General features: G+C 33.5%; 1 protein-coding gene across 4 annotated transcripts in view; it reads right to left on the reverse strand.

Annotated features, from left to right (window-relative positions):
- The window catches only part of LOC114334607 (protein CREBRF homolog), a 103,854-nt gene that overhangs the window by 11,284 nt on the left and 74,467 nt on the right, over window positions 1–18,103 (reverse strand). For all 4 annotated transcript variants that reach the window (XM_028284702.2, XM_028284711.2, XM_028284686.2 and 1 more), the window contains 4 exons: window positions 11,950–12,217; window positions 10,187–10,407; window positions 7,996–8,211; window positions 1,041–1,274 (listed from right to left, as the gene is read on the reverse strand). In XM_028284702.2, the coding sequence (XP_028140503.1) occupies window positions 1,041–1,274; window positions 7,996–8,211; window positions 10,187–10,407; window positions 11,950–12,217 (939 nt within the window). The remainder of the gene's footprint in view (window positions 1–1,040; window positions 1,275–7,995; window positions 8,212–10,186; window positions 10,408–11,949; window positions 12,218–18,103) is intronic.

Genomic DNA, 18,103 nt, shown 5'->3' on the forward strand with positions numbered 1-18,103 from the left:
TTTTCTCATGAGGATCTTTCAGTGCGTCACAGTTTTTCGATTTCTTTCTAACACATTAAATTGCATGTGAGAGAAAAAATTTTACATTTCGTCGGTGACATTTAAAACATTTATTCTAGTTGTCAATAGATGGCGCTATAATCGAAAAAAAATTATTTACTAATTATATAATATATCTACGAATATAATCTGTTCAATTTATAAGACTATACAAATCAAAGAAAATACCATTTTATAAATGCAATAAACACAATTCATTTGATTTCATACCAGATTGCAAATAAAATGTGACAACTGTCAGATTTAACTAAAATGTCATGTCACTAAAATGTGTATTATCACGGACTTACCCTTTTTTTCTATCATTTGTGACGCACTGAAAAATGCTCATGAAAAGAAGCATATACAGTTATATGTACATTCGCAAATTTAATTTACCATGACCTCTTAAAATCCTCCATAATTTTCCGCCCCCAAAAAATCCCACTACAATTTTTGATTAGAAAAATTTCAATAGACGCTTTCAAATTACCCCAAAATTGTGAGAAAATACACCAATCTGGCAACCCTGTTTCTATCTACCGTTTAAAACACCACCTAACCTAAACAGCTGTTTGCTGTTCGGTCAACGACGGGTTTTACTTTTACGGTCATCTACCCATCTTGTAGCATGTTTCGAACAATCTCTCGCTCTCACTCCAACTTGTACTATTTCTACATAAGATTATCTTTGTTACTTCAAGCTTTGTTCCTCAAATGTTATTTCTAATATAACGTTGAAGAAATAACTATCTCATAACGGTGACGCATACATCACACCGAGTTTTACCAAAATAGTCATGGGATCGTTATTCCTGAGAGTTATCTTAACTTTAACTCAAACGTTAAAGATAACTTCGGTCATCCATCACACAGCTGATTATATGAATGACATGTACGGATACGATAAAGTAAAGTAAGTGTATTTTTATATTATTGTATAAGAATTATAATTTGCAAAAATGTCAACAAGTTCGTACACAACAAAAAGATTTACTTACTATGCTCATACTCCAAACCACTAAGCTTAATTTTGTTAGCTTCATGTTGTGCCTTCTTCTTCAGTCTGCAAGCTCTAGATGCGAGCTTATTCTTCTCCTTTCTCGACGTAGGTCGTACATTAAAAGGTAATTCGCTGACGGGCGTCATATCATTAATTATTCTGCCTAACTTGTCTAGCTCTCTGCCAATGACAAAGAGTTTTCGTGCGTTTGGCGTTAAATCATTCCCATCACCTGAAACATATAATATTGTTATCTTGAATTGTGACAATAAATTCAAAGTGTGCGAATCAAACATTCGCTATTGTTGATGTAAAATAATGGATTTTTTAGTTAGGCTAGCGAACGCGTTCGACTGTATGAACGCGCACTCACACTAAAGCAAATTCAACAAGGAGACATGCTCCCGATTACACGTTAAGCGTTACACTCTAAACAATTATCGCCGAAACGGTCTAGAGATAACGACCCTAAACTTATTATGATCGGGCAATCCGAGTTATTTTCCAGTCATCCCAATATTTTTGAAGTTATGCTTCTTTAGGCGCGTTGGGAATAAATTTATATGTGCGCGAATTCATCAAAAGTCTTGGTCCTGGGCGCAGCTCAAACGTTAAACGCTCTGATTGGGTAATTACAATGACCTGTCAATAATTGTTCAATACAGTGGCGTAACAAAGTCCGTCAGGGCCCCCCCGCAGAAATGGAAATGGGGCCCCCTTTAAAAAATTACTAAATGCGATATGTGTAACAAATATCTATATGTGTTGCAGCCCAGTAAATGAACATATGGCGATACCGTGTAATTTCCAGTGTCACCACCGAAGTGGTCAACTCAAGACTTTTCGAGTTATTTATGAGTAAAAATGTTTATTGTTTAACAAAACAAAAACACATTTTTATGCGATTTTTCGCAAATAGTTCAAAGAATAAGTATTTGATCGAAAAGAACATTGTTAGCAAAAATTTAGCTCATAAATAAATGAAACAAAAATGAAGTCTATCGAACCAGTAAAAGAAAAGCTGTAGCTCATGAAAAGTTTTTCTTATTCGTCAAATTTCAACTCGAATATTTCAACGTGAAATACCCAAAAAATGAAATATTTTTTGGGGAAAACTCATTAGAACTTTTTAAAGTTTAAAAAAAAGCTTTATTTTAATTTTTTACAAAAATTTCTAGTGTCAAAACTAAGCCAGTTGCGCTAGAAATACAGTTAATCCCATTTTTTGATGATAAAATTGTGAAAATCTCCCCTATTTAGCCTCCGAAATGAAACTAATCATTATCGCTTTACAAATTGTTTAACTTTTTGATATGACTTGTAAGTTTCACCGGTTCAAAGTGCTTGTTTTTGAAAGGGTTCTAGTTGAAAGAGCTTGAACGAGTCACTAATCACGAATATACGCAAATGTTAAAAAACCCATAATCAGTTTTTGTCTTACAGAAAAACAACATAAAGCCAAAATATTTATAAAACCAAAACCTACATTACTTGACTCTTTGAGATTTTTCGTATCTCTACTACTTTTTAAGTTATTTTAAAAAAAAAAGGCATTTTTTCAAAATAAAAAACTTTTTTTACTATGAAACCATTTTTTTTCAAAAATAAGAACTTCGAACCGGTCAAACGTACAGATCATATAAACAATAAATATTTAAAGTAAATGGTAATACATATTGCTAATAAAACATATAATGGACTCATTAAACATCTAAGATCTAACAACATCACGAGAAAAACCAAATGCAAAATATACAAAACCCTGATAAAACCGGTCCTTATATATGGATCAGAGACATGGACACTGTCGAAAAGCGATGAGAACTTATTAGGTATGTTTGAACGAAAAATCCTTAGACACATATATAAGGGGGTGAAAGAAAATGACGTATGGCGCAGAAGATATAATTTTGAACTATACGCAGCATACAACGAACCCGACGTCATAACATCCATAAAGATCGGACGTCTGCGCTGGATGGGCCATGTTGAACGAATGTTGGAGACCGAAACACCAAAACATATAATGAAGCAAACACCAGTAGGGAGAAGGTAAAAGGTAAGACCCAAACTTAAATACATGGAACAAGTGGAACAAGATCTTAAAACACTTGGAGATTACCCACTGGAAGAACAAAGCAAGGAACAGAACAGAATGGCGGAAAATCCTAGAACAAGCCAGGACCCAAAAAGGGTTGTCGAGCTACTCATGATGATGAAATGGTAAAGCGCTAACGATAAATTTTATTTGGGGTGCGAAATAGGGGGAGATTTTTACGATTTTCTTTACCAAAAAATGAGCTAACTTGATTTTGAGCGTAACTCGCATAGTGCTGATGCTGGAAATTTTATAAAAAATAAATATTTTTAAACATTTAAAAAAAGTTTTAATGAGTTTTTCCCGAAAAACTTTTCATTTTGGTTTTTCAACAGACTTGAAAAGTATTAACATAGATAAAGAAACTCTATAGAAAAAAAAGTTGCTTATAATTAGTCAATTTATACATTTCTCGACTTATTTTAAATGTATGTTTTCACCCCAAGAAGGGATGTCACCCCCCGAAATAAAAGCAACCAACGGCATAAGTCCAACTTTGAAGTGGAGTGTAACTAGAACCTAAATCCAAATTGTCAAGCAAATACGTCCGTCGTGATGCTGAGAATCTCCAAAACTGTCATTTACTTGGTATAGAATGACCTACTTATTGGTATAGAATAAAATAGAACAAAAATTACTAAAATATAACATTAGTACCTACATAGTATTATTCTATGAGATGAACAACTTTCTTCGTGCACTACTATCAGCGAATCTATCTACAATTTTATTAATTGGGATGGGCAACTTCATTTTTAATATTGCACTGCTTAAAAAACGTATGTATGCGAATAATATAACAACACATTTTTACATATATATTAGACGACAAGATGGGGCCCCTGACATATTGGGGCCCCCCGTAACTGCGGGGGCCTCTGTTACGCCTCTGGATAATTATATCGAAATACTAAACGTAGGTAAAGATGAAAGAAAAAACCCATTTTTAGATTTATAAATATTGTTCTAAAATTCGGCAAATTGCAATTCTCAAATCTTTCAATAGTCACGTACAAAGCATTATAGTTTATTGTCGTCACCATAAAAGTTCGAGAGACCGGAAAGGATTAAGTTTCTAGATATGAGATGATTCACTTGCCGAATACGCTTATTTAGAAATTTACATGTTTAAATTTAACCACACAACGTAAAATAATATATAACAGATTATTACATAATATCAGACGACAAGATGGGGCCCCGTAATCGATTGGGGCCCCCCCGCAAGCTTCATGCTGCAGGGGCCTCTGTTACGCCCCTGGTTCAATATGTCGATTATGGATAAACAAATGATGTGTATATTAGTTTTTATTGTTGTGAGAGCAGAGAAAAAAGCAAGATTATAATTGTAGTGACTTTTAAATAGTTTTTTAAAACAACAGGTAAGTACGTAATTGTAAATGTTTCAGTATCGTAATAAAAAATTACATAGGTACCTACCCATTTGGAAAATGTAAAATAAACCTACTTAGTATGTAATGCTTTGATTTATATAATTTGATTACCAACAAAATTTCTACCAATATTCATCTAATATTGTTTTCTTACTCTATGTTTTGTTGTATTTTAATATTTCAATTCCACAAAAATCAAAACTAATTTGGTTAAATTCAGAACAGTCAAAAGTTTAAAACGTTCAGTTGGTCTATCTTCCAACATGATGCATAATGTCTCCGTAGCCAAAATCTAAAGATGCTTGAATTTCAAAACTAACCGCGCCAATGTACGCGGGTTCAATCCCCAATACAAACTTTTATTTTTTTATTTTTTTTTTATACATTTTATGATTGTAAGTATATTATTATATATTTTTTTTTTCAGAAAATACGTATTTAGTTAAAAATTTTCCAACAATTATTGTTCAGAAATCATTCTTGTGGCATTTTTCAATGTGTTTATGTGTGTTTTATTCTTTTAATGTTTAGTATTGTTTTAATAAAAATTTTTGAAAAGTAGTAAGTATTAAAATTAGTTTAATATTTAAATAAAATATAAATAAACTGTTTAAAGTATATTAATTTCGTTGAAATTATAATAATAGAAGTATAACTTTTTACGTGCGTACAAAGTACACACCCATTCTTTTTTTTCAATCCATTCTGAATAGAAAAAAATTAGTATACATTCGATGAACATAAAAAAATTAGATGGAGAAAAATATTGGGATAGCTGGGAAATGAACTCGGATTGCCCGATCACAAGTTTAGCGTCGTAACTACTATACCATTTCGGTGATAATTCGTTGGTTTATAACGCTTAACTCTTAAGCTCTGTAAAAACTCTTGATACAAGATTAAAAAATTATGTCGATAAAGGTAGCAGCATCATTTTCTACGGCTGAATTTAGACCAAGACTATAATTTATTACGGAAGGAAAAAATGTATAGCTGTAGCCGTTTCCGAGAAACAATGGGTGCTGCTAACTTTACAGCTAGCGGCACCAGTAGCGGATCTAGGGGTGGGGCACGGGGGCACGCCCCCCCCCCCCCCCAGACGGATCAAAAATACACTAGATAGAATACACTTTTATTGGGATATATTCCAGACTCCTTGAGTTTGTACCCTATGTGCCCCCCTAATCGATTTTCTGGATCCGCCCCTGAGCGGCACCATAGCTATATCTCGCCGAGGAAAAAAAGTATAGGGCCCATCTTATCGGTACATTTTATTGCTAATTAATTGCTAAATTAATTGCAAAAAATATAAAGCATTCAGAAAAAATAGAGGAAATCAGAAAAAATTGGAGGGAGATATAATAAAATTGAAGTAAAAATTTGAGTGCAGTGACTGTATCCCCCCGTCGCGTAACGACGGGTAAAATCACTAGTAATCAATAATTAATATTGTTGAATTGATATCAAATATTGGTAATACTTCGAGTGTCGCTTGAATGCAATACATCAAGTCATTTATTTTTGCTTGTTAGTCCAGTCGGGTTAGACGAATAACAGGCCTAACCTTGCATTAGGAGCTGCCCAAAATTTTATTTTTCTAATCTTTAGGGAGAGTCAATATTAGTATAAATTTAAAATCTCGACTGAATTGCGCTGTTGCGTTAGCCGCCATCTTGATTTTAAACGAGAACGGTTTTTGCTCAATATCTCCGCCATTTTCAACTTTTCGACAAAAAGTATAACAACCAAAATTGTTGAAAATGTGATTTTCTATCATTTCTATTCTTACAATTTTTTGTGCCGTCGATATTTTCCGAGTAATGGCGGAAAATAGTGACAGTTAGAGCATAATTATTGAATTATCTCGTTTATTATTAGTTTTACGACAAAAATGTCCCTATACAAAAATAGAGAGAATTAAATTATACACAATTTTAATATCATTCATTCTTTGCTAAAGTTAATATTTAAGGTAGTACGTATGCGATAATGGCGCGAGCGTAAGACCAGATTGATTTTGTAGCAATTGTTTTTGTTCAATATCTACGCCATTCTCAACTAAAATTGTCCCAAATATGATTTCGTACAATTTCTTTTTAACAATTTTTTTCATGAGGTTGATATTTTCCGAGTTAAGTGGGAAAATAATAAAAAGTGATGGAGGGAGCATAATTATTAATTGAATATTGTTTCTGAGCTGCCCCAAATTTTATAATTCTATCCTTTAGGGGAGATCAATAGTAGTGTAAATTTAAAATCTCGACTGAATTCAACTGGCGTTGCATTAGCCGCCATATTGATTTTAATGGAGAACCGTTGTTGCTTAATATCTCCGTCATTTTCAACTTTTCGACAAAAATGATAGGAACTAAAATTGTTAGAGACGCAATTTCCTACAATTTCTTTTCCACAATTTTTTTATGCGATCAATATTCTCCGAGTTAAGGCGGAAAATAGTGGAAGCGGAGGGGAGCATAATTATTGAATTGTCTCATTTATTATTAACTTTACGACATAATTGTACATAAACAAAAATAAAGAGAATTATATTTTATACAATTTTTGAAACTTCCAATGAAACACCAACCAAACTAAGTACATAAAAGACATAAATAATAACTTATATGCATAAGTTCACTTAGTTTTATTAACTAGCGGGTTTGATTGGTTGAATTTGTCTGTCGATAATTAAGTTTCATGTCAGCTAACATATTTTAATATTTGAACATATTTTTTTTAATTTTGGACCCTGTAGGGGGAATTTTCCCATTCCCCCATCTCTCGTAGACCCGCCACTGGTTCTCTCGAAAAATTGTAGTAAATCGTAATTGCAACAATTTCAGTTCTTACACTTTTTGTCGAAAAGTTGAAAATGGCGGAGATATTGAACAAAAACAATTGCTATAAAATCAATCGGGTCTTACGCTCGCGCCTTTACCGCATACGTACTACCTTAAATATTTATTTTATCAAAAAAAAAGAAAGAGATCAAAATTGTACAAAATTTAATTCTCTTCATTTTTGTATAGGTTAAAGCTTGTTGTAAAACTAAAAATAAACTAGATAATTCAATAAATCAATAATTATGCTTGAACTGTCACTATTTCCCCCCATAACTCGGAAAATATCGAACGCACGAAAAAAATTATAATCAACAAAATTATAGAAAATAGCATTTTCAACAATTTCAGTTTCTACACTTTTTGTCGAAAAGTTGAAAATGGCGGAGATATTGAACAAAAACGGTTCTTGTTTAAAAATCAAGATGGCGGCTAACGCAATGTTCAAATTCAGTCGAGATTTTAAATTTATACTACTACTGACCGCCCCTAAAGATTATAAAAATAAATTTTGGGGCAGCTCGTAATGCAAGGTCAAATGCTATCCCGACTGGGCTATGTGTCCTGCAATGTGATAGATGTAATATAGGTAATATACTCGTACATACGTAAACCACTAACCTTTTCTAGCCTTTCCGCTATGTTTGATGCCTCTTACCGAACAGTCAGGGCTAAAAACAGGATCTGTAATTTCATGGAGATGATGTGGATCTTCCATTTTCGTTTTCATCACTAAGCGTTGTCCTTTCGGGCCTTTGGCTTGAACGTTGTACTGCCAGAAAAAGCGTTCCTTTCTATTCGAATGTTTGGTTTGCCGATCTTCATCATCATCAGAATCTAAAATAAAAAATAGAAAATATATTCTTCTTTAAAAAATAATGTATATTTGTATCATAATTGATATAACTATGTTTATACGCCTATGGCCTAGAAGCATAATTATGTTTAAAATTCATATTTAAAAATAATTTAGTATGTCAAAGAAACACCAGAAATATTAATTCCTAAGTAACAATAGCCCAAAACATGGGCAACAGAAGCATAACAGAGTTTAGGTACATAATTTTAATCTGATCACTTCTTCTACTCTTGTGATCTACCTTCTTTGGACGTAGGCCACTAGTGTACATAAGATAATACATATGGGCCATTCCACGAACATACGCCTGTTTTGGATTACTTCGACAACGAATATTTTACTGTGCAAAATAAGAAGAACGAAAGTAAATTACAAATTACATTGTTGTTTATTGGAATAATTATTAGCGCCATTTACTTTCGTACTTCTTATGTTGAACAGTAAAATATTCGTTGTCGAAGTAATCCAAAACAGGCGTATGTTCGTGGAATGGCCCATATATGTTTTGTTCATCATTTAAGGGGCTAGTCATAATAGCTCCACTTTCGGTTCGATATAATCTTATGTAGAGGGTGGATCACAAGAGTAAAAGAAGTAATCAGATTAAAATTATATAAACTCAATCTATGTGACTAAAGTTTGTTTAGCAGTAAATCTCTCTCTTCAATCCTGACCCCCCGGAGGGAGTGTAGTGGTCGACGTGATGTCGTGTATTGTCCGTCTCCAAAGATCTCTGTCTCTGGTCATTTCTTTTAATTCATTCATAGGTCTTTTGCGTATTCCTGTAATCTGATCGATCCATCTTGTTGGGGATCTTCCTCGTGATCTTCGGCCTTCCACCTTTCCTTGTATAATGAGTCTTTCCATGTTTTCTGTGTTGGCTCTCATAACATGTCCAAAGTATTTTAATTGTTAGAGATGGACTTTACTGGAGAACCGTTGGCTAACTTTTAGCTCTCTTAAAAGCGAATTATTTGTTCTATGGTCGGTCCAAGGAATTCGTAGCATTCGTCTCCAACAGAACATTTCAGTGGCGTCTATCTTTCTTCTTTCCGAATTTCTCAGGGTCCAAGATTCACATCCGTAAGTCAGTATTGGGAATATTAAGCAGATGATCAACCTCATCTTTAACGCTCTTGAAATTTGACAATCCTTCCATACTGTGGTCATTTTTGCTGTGGCGACTTTTGCTAGATCACATCTACGTTTTATTTCCTCCTGTAGTGACCCTGTGTTTGTGATTAATGATCCCAGATATAAGTATGAGTTTACAACCTCAAACCGATCAATTGTGGTTATATGTGGATGATTGTTATGTAGTCTATCCACTATCATGATCTTTGTCTTTGATATGTTTAACTGCAGACCAAATATTTGACTTTCGTTTTCAACCAGTCGTATAAGATCAATCAGCTCTGCTTGACTATTTGCAAGAAGGGTTGTGTCATCTGCGAAACGTAGGTTGTTTATTTTATGACCATTTATTGAGATGCCTTTTGAGCAGTAAATGGTTGACTTCAAATAGTACCGACTATAAACATCCTGGGTTAACCGATAATAGTATAAAAGGCCCGGTTTCAGGTAAAATTTAAATATGTTTGAATGTTTGTTTTTCTATAACCTTATCAATTAAAACAGATTGAATTTATTTTATAACTCATTTGAAAACATTAATTTCGGATATATAAGGCAAAGCAATATATTTTACATCCGTTTTTTTGTTTTTGTCGTCGTAATTATTGTAAATTTTGTGAATCCTTTGCTTTATTATAGGAGTACCGTCTAGTCAGTGTTAATTGTCACAAGACCAACTCTGTCTACCTCGTTTGCTAATCGCTCCGGACCGGTCTTAACAATGGGCCAAGTCAGATAAATTTAATAATATTTACGACCGCACTAATTGAAGTCAACAATTTACTGCTAAACAAACTTTACCATTATCAGAAGTCTTACCATTATCAGAAGAAAAATCTTCATAATGGGCATCGCTATCGTCGTCAGACTCTTCATCCTGGGATAAATCTGGTGGATCGGGACTTAGTAACCCTCCGGTCGATAAAGAAGAAGCAGACTCTGCTTCTACCAAGGAACTAGTTGACAATAAGTGTTTACGGGGTTCCCGTCGCTGCCATATTTGTTCGAGTCCTAAATGGGTAGGTGCCGATGAAGATAATCTGCAAATTAAACCGTTGAAGATTTTTGTTAAATATTGGATGAGGCAATGAAAAATACTTTCAATAAAATGTCATGACCAGTCAATAATTGACATCTTAGTACATTCACTCAAGCAATTCACCTCGCAATTCTAAAGGCCTTCATGGCCTTCAAATAACAAACCTGACTTGGGGCCAATGTATGCTTTCACCCCAAGGCTGAATGCCATCCTTTCTCGGGGGGTGGAAATTTAAAATTTCAAAATGACACCGGAAATAGATAGAGAATTTAATTTTATGAAGAAAATGTAGAATAAAATTTTTTACTTAACTTAGGAATTTCTGAATTTTTAAAGTACTTGTCTATACCTTCAAAATAAGCTTTGATAACAGCCTCTAGCTAGCATGAAAATTAGGCGAGTTATGACGAAAATTAGTCAACACCTCGAATTTATAAAAGAAAAAATGACGGTAAAATGTATGCCATGTGCGTCAAAATTTTTTAATATTAATCGTACCCCAGGTAAAATTAACTTTATTTATGTTCCGATAATACGTTCCAAAAATTTGAATTATTTAGAACAATTACATTTTGAAAAAACTTGCTTCAGGTAAATTTTTTTTCGATTTTTCAAAAAATACGTTGTTTTTTCAAAATATCTCAAAAACTATTGGATTTATTTATGAAAAAAAAGTGTTCTGGCCAAAAATTAAGCCCTTTTTATACTAAAAATTTTGCTTTTTTTATAACTCACATAGCTTATAAATTAAGCGAGATATAAGCGTTTAAAGTATTGGATACAAGTATTTTAAATACACTAAGCATCAAAATTAACGCACCACCTTAAAAATGGGACATTTTTGATGTCTCGTATATCCTAAACCTGTTGTCCAATTTTAGTGATTTTTTTAATACGTTATAGCTTTATTCTTCAAGAATATCGATGTAATAATAATGTTGCTAAACAGATAAGTGTCATTGTATACCGGGTGTAAAAATGATAGTGTGTTTTTTCCTCAAAGTTTGGAACACCCTGTGGAATATTCTAGCGTATGTAAAATATTGAAATTAAAACTCAACTGTATTATTAGGCTTTCTTAACATTTGGTTTTTGATTAATTCGCTTACGTTGGATAATAAAAAAGTTAGGTACTTTAACAACTAGCAACGTTCTTCATCAATAAAGGGTGTTACTAAAATAAGTGCGGCAAACTTTAAGGGGTTTGCAAACCGTTTGCTTTATTATGTCCGCAAATGCTTCGTTTCCGAGATACGGGATGTTGAATTTTTTCTTACAAACTGATGATTTATTTATTGCTCTAAAACCAGTTGAGATATGCAAATAAAATTTGGTAGGTTTTAAGAGATAGTTATTGCGCATTTTTTGGCATAGGTCATATTACCCGTATGCACGCCAATGGTAAATATAAAATTTCATTCGACAGCTGTTCGTTAACATATACTTTTGCAAGCTGCTTAGTGCTTGTAGTATAAATTCGATATAATCCTGAGGTCATTGTAGGCCATTGCTTTTATAACAATATAAATAAAAAAGAGCTTACCTGGAACTCGACGTCCTTGCCATTTTCATGCTCTGTCCAGGAACCATTGTATTTCTTTCGGGAAAAGACTGGCCTAAAGTAGACCTCTCTGGTGACCCATACGGATCTTTATTGACTAGGAGTTCTTGTAAAGTGCTGTGTTTTTTCGGAAAAGCTGACACATTCGATGGAGATGAGAGAGAGTGTACCAATGAGGAACTAGAACTGTTTTGGCTTTCCGGTGAAAAAGCCGAAACAGGAGTTTTGTATTTATAGTAGTCGAAGTTACCTAAAAAACATTTAAAACTTAGCAGTTTACTGCTGAACATTATTGAAATTTTTGATTTGAGATGGATCTGTACCGAAATATTCTGCCTACCGCAAAAAGGCTAGACGAGGAAAACTGCAGAAAAAATCGACGATTTTAAATATTTTTAGTTGAAATGCTACAACCTTTTACAACTTACTCAAATGTTAAACTTTTCTATGTGTAAATTTTACTTAAATTAGATTTTTGGTTTTTAAAATACATACAATTATTTGAAAAAGTTGTTTTTTTTTCAATTCAAGACCTATGTAACTCTTTAATTGGACCTTCTTCAAATTTATAACGCCTAATGTCAAGAAATATCATAGACGGAGAGGCAGCACTGAAAAATCTATTTGAATTTACTAAAGCTAGATTTTTCACAGTTAATTACTGTGAGTGTGTAGAGAAACATACTGCGGTCGGTCAAGCGAAACGTAGAACAGGGGTTACTGAGGGCCACTGAGGGGGTATCAAAGTTACTTTCCTACGAAGGTAATTATTTCCATTTACTAAAGCTGAAAATCAGTACACACATTCTAAATTAAATATAAATAAAAGTTATTATAGTCGGTCAGCTGTATAACGGGACAGAGCCGGTCGGTCGGCCCCAATAGTCGATTGAGGAAATGAAGCATTTTGGCTCGCAATTTTTTCGTCCAGCATGGATTTACTTGAAATTTTCACAGAAGGTAGGAAATAGTCCAAGGATCATTTTCTATATCATGCCGCTATCATACGCTAAAACCTTGGGGGTGGTTGCCACCCCATCTCGGGGGTGGGAATTTTTTATTACATTTTAACCATGTAATTCGATGTAAACAGTGATTCTAAGAAAAAAATGTTTTTTACATTTTCTTAGTAAAACTAATATTTTTCGAGTTATTCACGCTTGAAAATAACAGTTTTCCGACGAAAAAATCGACCTTTTTAAAGGGTTTTTTGAGAATATCTCGAAAAATATGCATTTTGTCAAAAAAAACTGTGGATATCAAAATTGTATCTTTTAGTAACACAAACAAAATTATTTTCCAATAATATCTTTAAGACCAATACAAACCGAGATACGGCATGTTAAAGGTTAGCTTTTTTCGTCAAATGCATAATTTGGAAATATTCAAAGCCAAATAATGGGAAAAATTTGCATTTTTCGGGGAAAACTTACATAATGTTTTTTCAAGTATACAATTAGACCTTTAAAAAATAATAATAAAAAGTTTCTAGCATGAAAATTAAGCGAGCTATAATCAAAAAAATGTCGGTACCTGCTTTTCTCTACGAAAAAATCAGTGAAAACAACCCCCTAACTACCTTCCTAATTCAAAATTGGTCTTCACCTTTCTGTAGTTCCTTTTATATCTATATTATCAATACACTCAAGGAGTTTGACCTATTTAAAATGCCTAATTTTTAAAAAATATTATATCTCGCTGTGTACTGATTTTCAGCCTTAGTAAATGGATTTAATTACCTCCGTAGGAAAGCAACTTTGATACCCTCTCAGTAATGAGACTTCTCAAAAATGATTTTGTAGGATTTTTAAGGAGCTATAATACTGTGTAAATTAAATTCCGTAAGATGCCTTAGTTTTTAATTGGGGCGGGTTTAAAGGGCTCGAATAAGGGGTGTTTGCTGGTAAATAGAGGTTTTAAACAGCTATATCTGGCTAAATATTCACTATAATGAAAATCTATGCACAGGGTAATTTTAGTCATTAAAAAAGCTACAATTTAGTAGTTTATAATTTTTTTCATATCTTTAGTATTTTCGGAGATATTTTGAAATGAAAGGTGAAAAATACCAAATTGCAAAAAATCAATTTTTCTTTAAACTTCAATTTTTCCAAAATTAGGCATTTTAAATAGGTCAAACTCCTTGAGTGTATTGATAATATAATTATAAAAGGAACTACAGAAAGGTGAAGACCAATTTTGAATTAGGAAGGTAGTTAGGGGGTTGTTTTCACTGAATTAATTTTTCGTAGAGAAAAGCTCGTACCGACATTTTTTTGTAGGTCGCTTAATTTTCATGCTAGAAACATTTTATTATTTTTTTTTTGAAAGGTCTAATTGTATACTGTAAAAAAGATTCTTTAAGTTTTTCTCGGAAAATTCAAATTTTTCCCATTATTTGGCTTTGAATATTTCAAATTGTGCATTTGACAAAAAAAAAACTAACCTTTAACATGCCGTATCTCGGTTTGTATTGGTCTTAAAGATATTATAGGAAAAGAATTTGGTTTGTGTTACTAAAAGATACAATTTATATCTACAGTTTTTTTGATTAAATGCATATTTTTCGAGGTATTCTCAAAAACCCTCTAAAAAAGTCAATTTTTTCGTCGAAAAACTGTTATTTTCAAGCGAGAATAACTCGAAAAATATTAGTTTTACGAAGAAAATGTAAAAAACATTTTTTTCTTAGAATCACCTTTTACATCGAATTACAAGGTTAAAATTTAATAAAAAATTCCCACCCCCGAGATGGGGTGGCAACCACCCCCAAGGTTTTAGCGTATGATAGCGGAATGATATAGAAAATGATCATTGGACTATTCCCTAGCTTATGTGAAAATTTCAAGTAAATCCATGTTGGACGAAAAAATTGCGAGCCAAAATGCTTCATTTTCTCAATCGACTATTGAGGCCGGCCGACCTGCTCTGTCCCGTCATACAGCTGACCGACTATAATAACTTTTATTTATATTTAATTTAAAATGTGTGTACTGATTTTCAGCCTTAGTAAATGGAAATAATTACCTTCGTAGGAAAGCAACTTTGATACCCTCTCAGTAACCCCTGTTCTACGTTTCGCTTGACCGACCGCAGTATGTTTCTCTACACACTCACAATAATCAACTGTGAAAAATCTAGCTTTAGTAAATTCAAATAGATTTTTCAGCGCTGCCTCTTGGTCATTCACTTGTACCTGTCATGTACGGTCCATAACATTATTGACATCTATAATTTTGCCGCATTAAGCGGATTTATTTTGTATTTCTGTCAGTCTTTGTTCCATTGTGCTGTGATGACTCTGCAGTGTTATGAGAGTTCAGTTTGCAAATTTTCGCCAGTGTTCTAGATCGTAGACGGAAAATTCACCGAAAAAAATTCACTGAAAACAATTCACCGAAAACATTTCACCGAAACACAGTTTACCGAAAGCACAATTCATCATCAGTAGCTCGATAACCCTTTTTGGGTCCTGGCTTGTTCTAGGATTTTCCGCCATTCTGTTCTGTTCCTTGCTTTGTTCTTCCAGTGGGTAATCTCAAGTGTTTTCAGATCTTGTTCCACTTGTTCCATGTATCTAAGTTTGGGCCTTTGACCTTCTCCCTACTGGTGTTTGCTTCATTATGTGTTTTGGTGTTTCGGTCTCCAACATTCGTTCAACATGGCCCATCCAGCGCAGATGTCCGATCTTTATGGATGTTATGACGTCGGGTTCGTTGTATGCTGCGTATAGTTCAAAATTATATCTTCTGCACCATACGTCATTTTCTTTCACCCCCTTATATATGTGTCTAAGGATTTTTCGTCCAAACGTACCTAATAAGTTCTCATCGCTTTTCGTCAGTGTCCATGTCTCTGATCCATATACAGGGTGTCCAGAAACTCTACCGACAAACGAAGACAGGAGATTCCTCAGATAATTTTAAGACAATTTAACCCAATTCACCTAGTCCGAAAATTCTTCTTAAGGGAGCTAGAGCTCTTTGAAGATGGCGTCATGAAATTAGTTTTTCTTAAATAGCTCCAGAAGGCTTCTACTTAGAAAAACAAAAATTGGTATGCATATTTACTTTTCAAAGATGAATCTCTTCCATCCATTGCAAATTTCTAGTACCGGTCATAGGCGTCCGTTTTGGGTAGAGCAACGGGTATTTTATCACATAACTTTTTTGTCCTTTACTTTTATGCATTTTTGACACCGGATTATTAAATTGTGAGGTATTCTAGTACTAAAAGGTACTCTTGCTTTAAGTCGGTAGGACACACCGTTTTCTAGAAAAATCGATTTGAAAGTTTTTCGTTTTTGGAATCTGAAAAAAAATTAGAAGAACTTTTCAACAAAAAACGAAGTATTTTACCAACATAAAGTAAGAGTAACTTTTAGTACTCGAATACCTCATAATTTAATAATCTAGTGTCAAAAATGCTCGAAAATTCAAGACAAAAAGTTATGCTATAAAATAACTGTTGACCTACCCAAAACGGACGCCAATGACCAGTACTAGAAATTCGCAATTAATGAAATCGATTTATTTCTGGAATATAAATAAATGTACCAGTTTTCGTCTTTCTAAACAGTTTTTTTTTTAAATTTTTTTTTAATTCAGAAAGCGAAAAATTTTCAAATCGATTTTTATAGAAAACGGTGCGTCCTACCGATTTAAAACAAGAGTACCTTTTAGTACTAGAATACTTTACAATTTAATAATCCATTGTCAGAAATGCATAAAAGTTAAAGATAAAAAGTTTTGCGATAAAATAACCGTTGCCCTACCCAAAACGGACGCCTATGATCGGTACTAGAAATTTGCAATGGATGAATTAGATTTATATCTTGAAGATAAATACGTGTACCAATTTTTGTTTTTCTAAATAGAAGCGTTCTGGAGGTACAGTAGGAAAAATAAAAGAATACCCATAACCGAACATATAAAACACGCTGTATTTTCCTGTCACCGTGTCACACAAAAAATTGGCCAGCGCAAGTACATGTAATAATTATTGTTACATGTACTTGCACTGGTTCTTTGTGACACGGTGACAGGAAAATACAGCGTGTTTTATATGTTCGTTCATGGGTATTCTTTCATTTTTCCGACTGTATTTAAGAAAAACTAATTACAAGACGCCATCTTCAAAGAGCTCTAGCTCCCTTAGGAAGCATTTTCGGACTAAGTGAATTGGGTTAAATTATCTTAAAATTATCTGAAGAATCTCCTGTCTTCGTTTGTCGGTAGAGTTTCTGGACACCCTGTATAAGGACCGGTTTTATCAGGGTTTTGTATATTTTGCATTTGGTTTTTCTCGTGATGTTGTTAGATCTTAGATGTTTAATGAGTCCATTATCCTTCTTGCCCGGAATCAAACACAAGAAATTCATCATCTGTTGCTGTACGTTTATATTCCATTGGTGCAACTAGATGTCTTCTCTTTTACTTGGAATGGTTGGACATGCGTTCACTTTTGCACGAATATTTCGGATACTTCTCTTTAAATAAGATGCACATGGTAAAGCTACCTTCGCGGCATCACTGATTTCACTTGATTTTTGAGATATAATATAGTGTGGTGGATCACAAAAATTGCTAGCAGCAGTACGAATATCTTATATTTGAATAACGAAACTTCCACTTCTGCGGCATTTGCGTGAATTTCGGTGAATTTATATTTCGGTGAATTGTGCTTTCGGTAAACTGTGGTCCGGTGAATTGTTTTCGGTGAACTGTTTTCGGTGAACTTTCCTAATATCGTTCTAGAACACTATCAGATATAATTTCCGGTCTACTATAACTTTTGTCTTTGGGCAGGCATTTCCATTCTCACGATAGTGCCAATTACAGGTGTCTCCAATTGTCGACTTTATCACTTAGCCTATATTTGTCTAAACACATTGGTCAAAAACCTTCCTCTTCAAACAAACTTGAATATTAGACTTGAAAATGTTGTTCTATCTACCAAAGGCAGCCCATGTGAAACCTATCCTTCTTTTTCAGTTGTCTGATTATCTCGGTTTAAGCAAATCTCATGCCCTAGATATTTGTAAGCTATTACTTTGTCGATACTACGGCTTTCAATTTGAATTTTATAGCTGACTACAAGGTTGGTCATAAATTTTGTCTTTGAGGTGTTAGTTTTA

Source organism: Diabrotica virgifera, chromosome 7 (genome assembly GCF_917563875.1).
Source record: "Diabrotica virgifera virgifera chromosome 7, PGI_DIABVI_V3a".
Taxonomy (NCBI): domain Eukaryota; kingdom Metazoa; phylum Arthropoda; class Insecta; order Coleoptera; family Chrysomelidae; genus Diabrotica; species Diabrotica virgifera.